The sequence below is a fragment of the Lissotriton vulgaris genome, chromosome 11 (genome assembly GCF_964263255.1).
Source record: "Lissotriton vulgaris chromosome 11, aLisVul1.2, whole genome shotgun sequence".
Lineage (NCBI taxonomy): Eukaryota > Metazoa > Chordata > Amphibia > Caudata > Salamandridae > Lissotriton > Lissotriton vulgaris.
In genome coordinates, this window is record NC_141699.1 from 607,492,063 (window position 1) to 607,505,586 (window position 13,524).

The 13,524-nt window shown below is 42.2% G+C and overlaps 1 protein-coding gene across 2 annotated transcripts in view; it reads right to left on the bottom strand.

Annotated features, from left to right (window-relative positions):
• Positions 1-13,524, bottom strand: part of ATR (ATR checkpoint kinase) — a 566,179-nt gene that overhangs the window by 347,914 nt on the left and 204,741 nt on the right. For both annotated transcript variants that reach the window (XM_086943714.1, XM_086943713.1), the window contains exons 18-20: positions 11,375-11,505; positions 4,253-4,396; positions 689-782 (exon numbers count right to left, since the gene is read on the bottom strand). In XM_086943714.1, the coding sequence (XP_086799840.1) occupies positions 689-782; positions 4,253-4,396; positions 11,375-11,505 (369 nt within the window). The remainder of the gene's footprint in view (positions 1-688; positions 783-4,252; positions 4,397-11,374; positions 11,506-13,524) is intronic.

Genomic DNA, 13,524 nt, shown 5'->3' on the forward strand with positions numbered 1-13,524 from the left:
AATGCCTGCAAAACTTTTCACACTTCATATTCACCTATTCACAAACCTAATTTGTATTGAATTACACCTCATTTTTTAATCAAAAGCTAACTATTCAGCATTGCCCCTAAATTAGATACATAAAGCCACAGCCACTAAAACAATCGCATCTTTCTGGAAAAAATACTTCAATTAAATATTACGCAATGTGGTGAGATGGGTGCATCGTTTTTGCAAACAAAAATCTAGGTTATGCTAACTTCTCCTAGGAATAAAGACAGTAGCAGTATGCATAGTGTACATTTCATCAACATTACTGAGTCGGTGCAAATTGTCTCATGTTATTCAATAGATTGCAACCACATCCACATAAGTCACAAGTAAAACCTTTCAATAAATGTAAAACCCAACAGTGATGTTTATTTTCTTATAGAAAGGGAACCCAACAGCAGATTTGTTTTGATTTATATGAATGGGAATAAGATGGAGGTTGCAGAAATGTAAAATTCATGTGTTGCCTTCTCTTGTCGACAGAAACATAAAGTAGCACATTCATGCTATTACACAAAGCTGAACCTGAAATACTTAAGCCTTATTTTTTAATATCTAAAAAATATGCAGAACATGCCAAAGGTCCAGCTTCCCCATGTAGTATGGATCAAACAGCAGTAAAGCAAACAAACAATTAACGTACTGTTCTTCAACATACCTTTCTGTACTCCTGAAGAACTTTCTGAATTTCTTTCAGCTCAGGGTGATCTGGCAGGAAATAGATTTCATGGAGAAAGTCTTGCACTGCATCTCTAGGAATGTGTTAAGAAGTGAAGCATGAAAAATAGAAATAAAAAAGCTGCAAGTCAATTATAAGGCGGCACACACTCTATTTTCAGTAACTACTCCAAACATATACTCACACCACTTACTATAAAAGGTCTATTATAGGTAAGTCTTCAGGCCACCACCCCAGAGCCAACTACCTGTCCACCCTCATAACACATTACACCCTAAACCATAAACTTCACTTTGCTATCCAGAACCCACATGTTTCACCCAAACCTCCATGTCTGCCATCCAGATTGTTCTTTTCTACTTACTCAGGATCCTACAACAGAACTTCTTCTGATGGACTTGTGCTCAATGCCAGAACTCAATTCATTCAAGGTGCTTTCAAGAACATATAGTCTCACAAGAACAGAGATAATAACCCCGGCTCCACTACCATCTTACCATCAACTGTCCTCACTGTGTATATGTATAATTGTTACAAGTTTTGTAATGTCTCTATAATGATCCAGTGTCAATCATCAACCAAACAACATGTACTCTACCAGAACAGCTGCTCACATATGTACGTTTTCCATTGTTCTTTTGTACATTTTTTCATGTCAAAAAATACTTTTGCTGACTAAATAATTGAAAAAATAAACAGACATCTCAATCTCATGGACTGATTATTTAACTGAAACCCTAGTCTTTCTCTCAGACCATCTGGTACAACTTCATGCTACCTCACAATCCTAATCTACCTATCTCCTGCATATACTCACTGCAGCTGATCTATCCCCTACATTGTCAGCCTCCTGCGTCTAATCTCTTCAATATGTTTCTCGGGCACTGTAAACCTCTGAAGTTTACTCCATGCCCCATGTAAAACTTGTTCCATTAGGCTCACTAACCTAGCAGTCCCCAGCACACCCAACCTCCAATCCCATCGGCAACCTAGACCACACAGATCATGGCATACCCACTCTGAAACCCATGCCTAAGCCTTTGTATACACCATATGTCATCAATAGATTCTTTCCAACATTTTTATCCTTCTATTTGATTAGGAGTCCAGTTTTCTGTGCACACACTTTCTTTTTTAAATGTCTTTATTAAGTTTTGTTAAGAACAAAACATCAAATATGTGTCATTGCTATTGTGTCCGCAGCATGCATTGCTGTCCTTGCGGCCTTTGTTACATTGTTTAGTTAGATATGAGCAAAGGAACCATAAGGCGTACATATTGAATTTACACTGGTAAAGCCCTTTCTGACCGAGGCAATGAGAAGGGAAAATGGAAAAAGCAAATACCAAACGAGATAGCAAGCAGGTCAGCAGTGGATGGGTGTGTGAGGTAGGGAAGGATTCTATAAATTTCTCTCAGTGCCTGGTACATTGTTGAAATAGATGCCAGTCGATAATCTCATAGTGAATACAATGTTAGCCACAAATGAGGGTAACCAGCCAGCGCCAGGTGAGAGGCTAGAGTGTCATAATAGCGGGTGTGTCGATGAGGAGGCTTGAGTTGGGTTTTAGTCGTGCCAATGAAATAACATTGTGTGAAGTATCGCCGCTGGTATGGCATGTTCTCCTGTGCACACCTTTACCAATATGATTTCTCAACTGACTACCCGGCAAGGTTCAAGCATTTATTGTCTCCTAGTAACTTTCACAGACTTACTAGCATACCCGTTCCAAGCATTCCAAATGACCAACTAACATCTTCCAGCTTATTAATATAATAACTAGCCTGCATGCTCACCATACACTTTTCCTCATCTTCCGCAGTCTGCAATTTCAATGAAAGAACAATCAGCTTTCCTCAGCCTCTGTAACCTACAACAGTCAGAGTATGTCCTCCTTTCGATTATTGCAGCTTACTAGTGTCCAATAAGTGCAAAAATTAATTTCTTTCCTATGACATGGAAACAAACCTGCCGACTGCATGTAATACATCTTGTAGTTTTTCTTGCGATTCTGAGGCAACAGCAATCTCCTGATCTAACTTCCTTCACAAGCCAATTTTCTACATGCACACGCTAAATATTTCTTCCTATGCCGTCCTTCATGTAAAGTCTCCTGCATGCACTCTTTGTATCTTCTATCCTTATTTCATCACCCCACCGCATCATAGCCACTGGCAGTAGATGAATTCCCCTTACCTAAGCTTTTCTGCATTTCAAGTAACTTACTTCATTTAACATCGTTACTCAGCTACTCTACCGAGCAGCGTCCTCCATGCATCCTATTCCAACTTTTTTCATCAGCCTCACTATCTTAGAAGGCTTTTGCATGCCCTGCTCAATACCTTTCCTCAGTACGCCTTCCGTTCCCCAGCTTAGAGGTGATTTAGTTGAAGAAGAAGGTATTTGCATGTCCGCTCGGTCTCTTTATTGCATCTACACTATGGCTACCCTGCAACACTGTCCAGCATGACTATGTCAAAAGACAATCCTCCATTTCTCTTACATCGTCATCTTATACCGTTCTGAGTATTGCTGCTTTACCAGTCTCCAATGTGCCCTCTTCAACTCCCCTCCTCTGCCTTTTCACATCATAATATTCTATTCTCCTGGGATTGAACATTTCGTCAAATTTCTGTTTACGCAGTATTATTCCTCTAAGGGAATTTTGGTAGCTGATGAAATTCCTTTTGTGTGTGATAAAAGCGTGTTGGGCTAATAACAGCAATGAAAAAAAAGTTACAGGTAGTATAGGGGTCCTCCCCAAGGAATATTTGGGAAAGAAGAGTAGCAAATAATCCCCCCCCCATACATCTGTCAGAACAGCAGCATAATTATTCATGGTCACAACACCAGAGTCCACCCAGAATCAGTGCCAGTACGCTTCTATGACCAACGGGGCAGTGTACCATATCAGTACAGTGGAGTGGAGTGGTGTGGCTCACTGGTTAGAGGCAGCAGACCCGGGAGCAGAGGACGGCCCGGGACCAGGGTTCAATTCCCGACGCGGCAGGGTTGTGAACCAGGGTCAGCGGACTCGATAATTCTCTCCTCTGTGCCTACTCTAACCAGGGATCACACTCGGCAACTCTGGGCATTAGCTTGCCTCATCTACACAACGGCCCCCCACAAACGCCGGGAATGCCTAGTTTCACCTTGGAGATACCCAGGAGGGAGCATCTCACAGGGAAAGCCAGGACGGGTTCCCCAGCGGTCTATAGCGCCAGGACGCCTCCGGGTAGCAGTGCGCTTTACAAGACACACACATTTACATTTACATGAGATCGCCAATGATAAATGTATGGGAAGAGCTGTTTGTATTGTTGACCCTGATATGGTGTCGTGAAGAGGTCTTTGGATGAACTGTGCTTTAATTTGTTGCATGAGTGTGGACTTGTGGTAACCAAACTCATCTGTCATACTTTTTGTTACACAAATGTGCACAAACCCAACAGAGTGCTGTAACACGGTAATACAACATTAGAATAGGTAAAATATTTACACTGCTGGGCATCTGGATTGGTTTCCAGCTCCTCTTTCCTTACCTGTTTTCAACAATGAGGTACCGAAACACAGCCACAGTTTCTTTTGGCTGGATCTGCAGGAGGGGCAGAAGAGCTACAATAACATGGCTCAGCAGGGAGCCGAGATACGACTGGTCCAAGCACCGCACAAAACAGTCCCAAGCTCTAAACAGAAAGAAACAGCAGAATGATCATCACATTCTAGAATTCAAAACGTGGTCATAGTATCAATCCTTCAGAGATGTGTTCTAGTTGAAATCCATATATGGTCTACCTTCTACAAACTCACCTACGAAGAAGGATGCCTGTTATTGGTCACATGTAGGCTTGTGGAAACATCTACGATGTGTACAATGAGGAATAACAACAGTAGAAGTACCACAGCACATGCAATGAGATCACCCAGGGGCAATAATGACAGGTGTATTTACATGTACAATAATTCTGCCAAACTTCTAAAGTGATCATGTTAGGCATATTAACTGGCATGGCCCTTTTGATTGGTATATTTATTGACTCAGTAATTCTGAGCTGAAAATGATATACAATAGCACCTCAAAAGTACACATTCAATGGAACAGCAATACCAGGCATTATAAATTAACTGCCAACACCATTAGCATATGTTAGCTAAAGTCACTGCTTATAAATGGTTTGTCATTATTAGGACTAAAAATGGGGACAGAGGAGACTACGGGAGAGCGGGATGCTCCCTGTCATTTGGCCAGTAGATGTGATGTTATCAATTGCTCTTGCTGCGCCACTCTCTCATACTAGCTGGCAGGCCCCTTCTACACCTCCCCAAACCCCTTAGTGGTCATACATATCATTGGCACAAGTTCTACTTTGCTTAATGTTCCCTTGTTGTGCTCTAGTCACTTTGAATCTTTCTGAGTCTGATTTAACTTTATCAAACGACACCCATATCAAGAAAAAAAACACTGGGACGACATATAATACCCCATGGTGATCCCTAAAATGTGTAAAGCAGACACTCGGTCTTGAAGAAATTATTCTGATTTCTAGTAGCTATTAAACAAACTGTATATTTTGATATGTAAGATATTCTTTCAAAATATGCAGCTCAATCATGGAATTTCTACAGATATCAGTTTGGGGCTGCATCTTGGAAGGAGACAGAAATCCTCACATTTGGCCAAGTTTTGGTCAACTTAGCACTAGTTGTTTTGGTCAATGTTGGCTCTAATATGCATGCCCATGGGCTTACCGTCAAAGAGAAAAATACTTTTTTCTACATTCTTTCTTTTTAAATTCCCTATACTTTGGCTTAGCCTTTTTTATTTCTTCCTTTTTTGACATGTTCCCGCTCTTTGTTTATGGTCTTACTATACCTCCCCCACAATTTTCCTGCGGAGGTACCACAACATTCTGGCATAAACCTAATATTTATTCTTACTGAAAATAGTCTTCCGTCTCCTGCTTTTCTTACTTCCTGCCTTAATCATCTCATTCCCCGCTTCCTTGAGTTACTTCTCCCGTATTCTTCATGCACTCTTTCTTTCCTCATTTGGCGCTACAATATCTGAAACCTACCCTAGCGATGAATGACAGTCAGCCAGGTAACCACAACCAAGTCCAGGTAAAAATGGGCCACGCTGTTTCTCAACAAATCATGCGTACGAAGTGTCTATAACAGTACATCCATATAAGTCTTTGCTTCCTAGCCAGCCTATATTCAGAGACCTTTATTTGCCAGTTGGCCCTGAACTTGGCAATTGTGGCACATGCAACACTTTGAATTGTGTTTGGGGATGATTCTACTGCAAAAAAACCTCCAAAACAGCATCTTGCAAAACTTCTGTACTTTTCACTGACACCATAAACAGAGATTCAAGTCTGAAACAATCTTCAACAAATTGTTGCAGATTTTTAAACAACATATTATAGTGTCTTGACTAGAGCTGGCTCTTGCAAAAACTCAAAAGTGACGTGTAGAATCAGTGAAATATTCTCCGCCACATTCCGATTCTACATTTTATTTTGCTTCATGTGCCACTACAAACAGGGATCAACCATACACAAATTAGTCTTCATCCTACTACAAGGGGAAATAGTCCACCTTAAACCGCCATGCCGCACCCCACCTCAACAGGAACATGGGCAACTCCAGACCAATTTCAACTGCTTGCCTATTGTCCATTTTTATGGGCTAATGGCCGGGAAGAGTTATCACTCCAAGCACAAGTGTGGTCTATCTGCAAGCTGTTCTCGTGTACAGAGTTTGATGAGAGATTAGATTATATAAATTACACTGTCTGAGCTTACTTTTAAAAGCTCAAGTTTTCCACTATTATGTTTTCTTACGTCTGGCTTAACAGCAAAATCTCTTGGTACCAATTCTTAGACACGTACAGAGAGTGGGAATTGCCTCTGCTGCCACAGGAGTACCAACCTTTCACCTCATGCTATTTATTACTGTATCATTCCGCCTCCTATAGAGTGCCTGAGTCATCACACACAATTTTTTAACTCATAGATGCATTGTGAACAGAAATCAACCGTTTTTGTGATGTTTTTCTTTGCACCTGGCATTTTTGAGTATTTTAGTCTGAACTCAAAACACAAGTCAGACCTATTGGCTTTATCAATGCTTATTTACTAAAGGTGAGGGGTATGGAGTTGTGGTGAGCCCACACAGCCAATAGTCACACAGAGATCTCCATGACTTAGTTGCCCACGATTTTGTCGAATTCACTGTGCAGCTGAACCCAAATAATTCCTTCACCAGATCATCCAACAACTAAATCATCAAGCTAATGATTTCTTATTACATATTCTTACTATGTAAAATACAGTAACCCGGCATTGTATTTAAAGTAGTCATATAGCATCAAAAGGCGGTCTATTTTGATTTTTCTGAAGATAGTTTTTTTTAAAGAACCACAGTAAATCATGGAGCCCCGTCTGACATCAGCAGTCTGCTTTAGAGACACAGGTAAGGTTTAAGGGTCACTGTGTGACTGTTGTAGGAATGTAGGATCTGCTTCTTATGGTTACCCCCCCCCCCCCCTTTTTGCTTGATGTTACACTGATTTTGACTAGTCTGACTGGGGTCCTGCTAATCAGGACCCCAGTGGGTCCTGCTAATCAGGACCCCAGTCTATCTGCTTTCTCCTTAAAATATTGTGCATGTACTTCGGTACACTCCAGATTGGATACTGGGGTACCCTTGTCAGTCCCTACAATATGGTACAAATGTACCCAGGGCATAGGTACCCCAGAGGCCTCCCATGGGCTGAAGCATGATTTATGCCACCCATGAGAGGCCATGGAAAAATGGAACTACAGGCCTGCCATTGCAGCCTGCGTAAGCTGGTGCTTGCACCACTAACATTAGATATAGGGTTACAATATCTATAGGTCACTACACTTCAAACCTATAAGTCAACCCTATAGCAAGCCTTGACAATCCTGAAGGCAGGGTGCTGGGTTTTACGTGAGAGGGTGCCCATGGATTTTCAAGTATTAAGTTTTGCATCTGTATGTTACCTACCAGGAAGCACCATGAAACCTTAGGGTTCATGGGTGCTTTATAAGTAGAAATAACATAATAAAAATATTCTAGAGGTGTTGTGTCACTTATAATATTGGTTAACATTTCTGAAAAGAGCAGCACACAGTGGTCGCATACTCTAGACTGTTGTAGATGTTGTCAAGCTGTGTGATTTCAGGGTGTGACATAAGCTAGCAACTCTGCTCATTCTCCTTCCATGCTTTTAAAGTGTTTTCTTTAGCAACTACATCCTGAAAAGTGTGATTGGACAGAATAATCAGTGAAATTAAACATCCAGAAAATTATTTAGACTTACGGGTTCAAGACAGTGAACCGCCTAGTAATGAAGCTGAGCGGTTTGAAAGATGTAAATAACCAGCGGCGGCTCCTCCGCAATGGCAGAGGATCATCACCCCACCGGCTCAGAGCCAGCAGCTGAAAAATAAAATAATATTTTATTTTTATTTTTCAGCTGCTGGCTCAGCCAGCGTGTGTAGGGAGGGGAGGGGCCGGGCCATGACAGATGGGCGGAGTGATGTGCACTGCTAAGTGCGCATGCCGGTTTGGCTGGCTGTCTTAAGCCGGCCAAACAGACATATACACTTAGGTGTGCACTACAGCTGGGTTGGCGAGAAATAGCAGAGACGCCCTGTGCTTGATCGAGCGTTAAAGCAGCCCACTCAGACTAATCCCAGTGCTGCTCTCATAATTGGTAATAGCATGAGAGCAGCGCTGGTATTTCAATGAGGGGTCTCTGATGGTGTCCCAGGGACTACTGGGAGCAGGAAACAGATGAGCACGAGGAGGCCGGCAGCATCAGGTACGTTTTATTTATTTATTATTAAAATTCCTGTGCCCCCTTCACCCGCTGCACCACTTTTTATTTGTGTCGGCCGCCACTGTAAATAACCAGCTGTTGTCAGCAAGTCAGAAATACTTCTTAGTGACCAGAATGTAGAGAAACGTAAGAAAACAATGTGGTTTAGTGTTAAACCTAGTTCCCTGGCATTCATTGAGTTTCAATAAATCCAGAAAGTACTGTTCCTATAGAGAAAAATGGAAGAAAACGAGGTTGGAAGTGAATAATCAAGGGGAATCCCTATGATTATTAAGAAGTACCCTCACACATCCAGATGGATGTCATGTTTCATCATAGGGCCTGCTCCTCTTTGGGCCAGCGCTACAATGCCCTAAAGGCCCTGTGAGAGGGCTCCTTGTCGAGATCCTTTTAGTTTTATGCCGTAATGACGAAGGTGTGTGCGTGAGGATATGGAATGTGTAGGGCTGAGCGAGTGCAAATGGAGTGCCAAGTGGATTAAAACTGTCTAAGGCATACCTAATTAGTTTTAATATGAAAGAGAAACGTTCCAAATTGCGAAAAAACTCTTAAAAATACCGGACCCCCCTTGCCCCGTGGACCCTTCGGACAGCCGCTGTAATGAGCTAGCAGAGTTCTTTGACTTGAAAATTCAAAAAATTCTGAAACATCTTCCCCTGCACAAAACTACTGACCAACTTGAACCTACCCGGTCAGTATCACAGCAACCCGAGGCCAATTTGGACATGTTCGCCCCATCTCAAAAGACACTCTCTCCTCCATTTTTCAGTCAATTAAAAGCGGTTCTCCACTAGACCCAGCCCCACTGAACATTTTAAAATTAGTGACACCCGCCATCCTTGCCCCTATGGCCAATCTGATCAACATCTCGCTCTCACAGGGCATTGTACCCCCGAGTTGGAAGAAGGCGGTAGTCAATGCGCTAATCAAAAAACCCAATCTGGACCCCCTGGAATTGAATAATTTCCGGCCCATTTCTCTTTTTCCAGGTAGTAGCAAGGTAGCAGAAAAATGTATTAACCGTCATTTTTCGGACTACTTTGAATCAAGTGATCTTCTTAAACCCTCACAGACGGGCTTTCGCTTCGGGCCAGGGTACGGAGACCGCGATGATTGCGGTAGTTGAAGAGGCCAGAAAGATCATAGATTCAGGGGGATCAGTGGCAGTGATCCTCCTGGATCTGAGTGCGGCCTTCGACACAGTGAACCATCTTACGCTGGTCCATCGGCTTGAGGACCTGGGTATCTCCGGACTTGCCCTGTCCTGGCTGAAATCCTTTCTACACAGCCGCTCATTTCAGGTGGCGGAGGGTAACTTCATCTCCAAGACAACCCCTGTACACTGTGGCGTCCCTCAGGGCTCATCTCTGAGCCCTACGCTCTTTAATGTGTACATGTCTCCCCTTGAAAAAATTGTCAATCCATACGGAATCAAGCTCCTGACCTATGCTGACGACATCCAGCTGGTCATATCACTAAGTCAACAGGACCGCCCCTCCATCGATCTTTACTCCTGTCTTGGGGATATAACCAGCTGGATGGACAGATCACATCTCAAGCTTAACAGCGACAAGACGGAGATCCTGGTCATGGGCAATCAGTCACACTTCCGCCCGGAGACTTTGTAGCCCCCTTGTATGGGTCTGCCCCGACCCCTAAATCTGATATCAAAAGCTTGGGGATTTGGCTGGATCAAGGCATTACATTTAACACCCAAGCTAGACAAACCGCCGGAGCGTGCTACGGTCTTCTCCGCACTTCCCGCAAAATGTTACCTCTACTTCCCATCCAGTCTAGGAAACTTTTGATTCAGGGCCTTATTTTGTCCAGACTCGATTATGGGAATGCCCTTTATCTCGGTGCCCCAAAGAAAGTGACGGCTAAACTGCAGGTTGTGCAAAACACTGCAGCCCAGATTCTTACGGGCACCAACAACCGTTGTTCAGCTAAACCGGCCCTCAGGTCACTCCACTGGCTGCCCATACTTGAAAGAGTGCATTTCAAGGCCCTTTGCACTACTCATAAAATTCTGCATGGCAAGGCCCCCCATCCTAAAAGATATCACTGTTCCCTATAAAACCAATAGAACCCTTCGCTCCACACATCTTCATCTTACTCTAACACCTAGGATCAATCGATCTGGAGGCCGCCTCTTTTCATATAATGCCTCCAAACTGTGGAACGCACTACCAATGGACATCCGTGCTCAGCCCAATCTTCTTTTGTTTCGTAAACTCTTGAAGACCTGGCTGTTTCCCTAAATTAAATTCCACCTCTGATCCCGCCGGTTCTATCACCAGCGCTGGGACGCTCACGGGCAGCCATGCTCTCTAGAAATCTATAAACATAAACATGGTTCTCTTGGCAGGGATAAAAACAACGGAATGTGGGCTAACATGAGGATTCAATGAACCAAGGTAGCCTTAATGTATATAAGGAAATTAAAAGTCACAAAACTCTAAGATAAATTACATAGTAAATGATGGGGTTTGACCCCTGCTTTCAGAAAGGCAACGTAAGAGAAGCCGAGATGGTATACATAAGCTCGTTTTACATTTTACATTTCAAAATGCAGGTCATCTCTGGCAGTCTTGTGCCTTGTAATAGAAACCGGAAGCTCGATGAAACCAAGTAAAGCCTGGAATAACAAGCAGAGGCTTTAATCCCGATCTACAAGGATTTTGTGATTTAATGTCAAGCTTAGAATCATGTGTGTGTGGTGCAAGTTCCCACAGCCACCTTCTACCAATATATGTACATATTATTTACAAAAAGGCGTTTGATACTTTACTTGCAACACAGCTCTGGGAAGTCCTCCTTGTATCGGAGCCCCGTCCTGAGGGTGGTCATCATTTTCACTCTCACGGAACTGATGTGCTTGGGCCCCAAGAGCGTCATCAGAGACATCAAACTGTTCAACGCCTGTCGAGGGAAAGATATTGAACCAAGTATTCTTATTCTTTCTCCTTCCATCATCCCTAGATTACTTTCACCGAAAAAAACGTATTAAAGGTAATCAATCTGATTATTCCATGAACATTCCAGCAAACAATGGAAGGTATTAAGCGTATATGATTCTCAATAATGAAGAGGCTACTTATATTCACATCATGTACGTCTGGTTGAGGAAGAGGAGCCAGAAACCCTTAATACAGTAACTTCTACTCAATACAACTGATCAGCTCTAAGCACATGCTCTTAAAAGTGAACTAAGCCCTGATTACACTCTTGCCAGTGGCTGAATATTGGCCTACTTTCCTTTTGTCAATTCTTGTTTGGTACTGCCATGGATCTTGCAAAACTTTATAGTTTGGTAAGCTGCCGTGCATTGTCAATCTAAAAAAAATTGACCAGAGGGAAAACTGTTTTTAATCTCAAAAAAGCATACTTTAACACAGTACTCTCTAGCACTGAACAGAACTACGCTGGGTGTGGATGTGCTCCTTGTGAAGGAGCAGCACGTCTTAACTCATAGTGAAGTCAGCCAAAGGCTGAAATGAAGGGACGGGCTGTCCCATGATGCATGCTTGAGCGGGTTGGAGACAATTCTGAATGACACAACCACAGAAAAATGGATGAAGTGTGGCTGAAAATCCCTATAAGCTATGTCACTATATCATACACACAATTTTAGTAAAAACAAAAGGTCTTGGCTAAAACAGATCTAAAAAAAAGCCAATTGTATGCCACTGGATGCCAATCTCTTCCCTTTAGAAACAAAGAAGGAAGGAAGGAAAGCAAGAGGGAATGAAGGAAGGCAAGCAAGAAAGAAGGCAAGAAGGAAGGAAAGAGGGCAAGAAGGAAAGAAAGAGGGCAAGAAAGAAGTAAAGAAGAAATTAAAGCAGTAAAGAAAGAAAAATAAAGAGACAGAAAGAAAGCAAGAGAGAAAGAGGACAGACAGCAAGGAAGGAAAGAAAGAAGAGAAGAAGGAATGAAAGCAAGACACTAGGAAAATGGAATGAAAGCAAGAAAGATGGAAAGAAGGAAAAGGGGAAAGCAGAAATGAAAAACGAAAGCAAGAAAGAAAGAATGACAGAAAGAAACAAGGAAAGCAGGAATGAAGGAATGAAAAAAAGAAGGCAGGAAACAGAGAATGAAAGAATAAAGGAAAGAGGGAATGAAAGAATAAAGGAAAGAGGGAATGAAAGAAAAAAGGAAAAGAAAGAAGGAATGAAAGCCAGGAATGAAAGAAGAACTGGAAGAAAAAAACTAAAGGAAGAAGGAAAGGGTAATGAAAGAAACAAAGGAAGAAGGAAAGAAAGAAGGAATACAAAAAGTGTTACAAGTGCTGCAAACTAAACGCGATAAAGGCTTTCTTACTGGGCAAAGTTTATTAAAGAACCATTTTGAAATTGAATCTAGAAAAAACGTGTTCTGAAGAATTGTCAGTTTATACATTCAAATGTATAATTCTGAAGCTTTTGAAAACTTAATACAGAACAGTTTCAAATGGACACAAACTGTTTTGCTATGAAATTCCTTTTGGAGTGACCTTTGTTTATCGGGAAAAGGCAGATAAACAAAGGACTTTCCCAAAAGGAATTTACAACAGCATTGGCAAGAGACAGGAACTGACAAAGCGTGTAATGTGACCTGTGTTCACGGATGGTATGAAGCATCCAGATGTCACATCCCACTCCAAACTCAAAGGCAACATCAAAGTAATACATTAAAAACAAAAACATTGGCACAGACGAGAACTAGCTTGTGTGCGCATGTGCTCCTTGTGAAGAGCAAAATGCAGTCACACAAGTGAAGATATCCAGTGGCTGAAGTGGGCTGGTCTTCTGGCCCATGCTGCATTCTGTAGTGGGTGGACACAACTTTTGAATGACACACCAACAGACCAATTAATGAAAAAAGCTGGCAGAAAGCCACTTTAAATAGGTATACTGCACACATATGTTTTTAAAAATCAAAAGGTCTTGGCTGACACCAGAT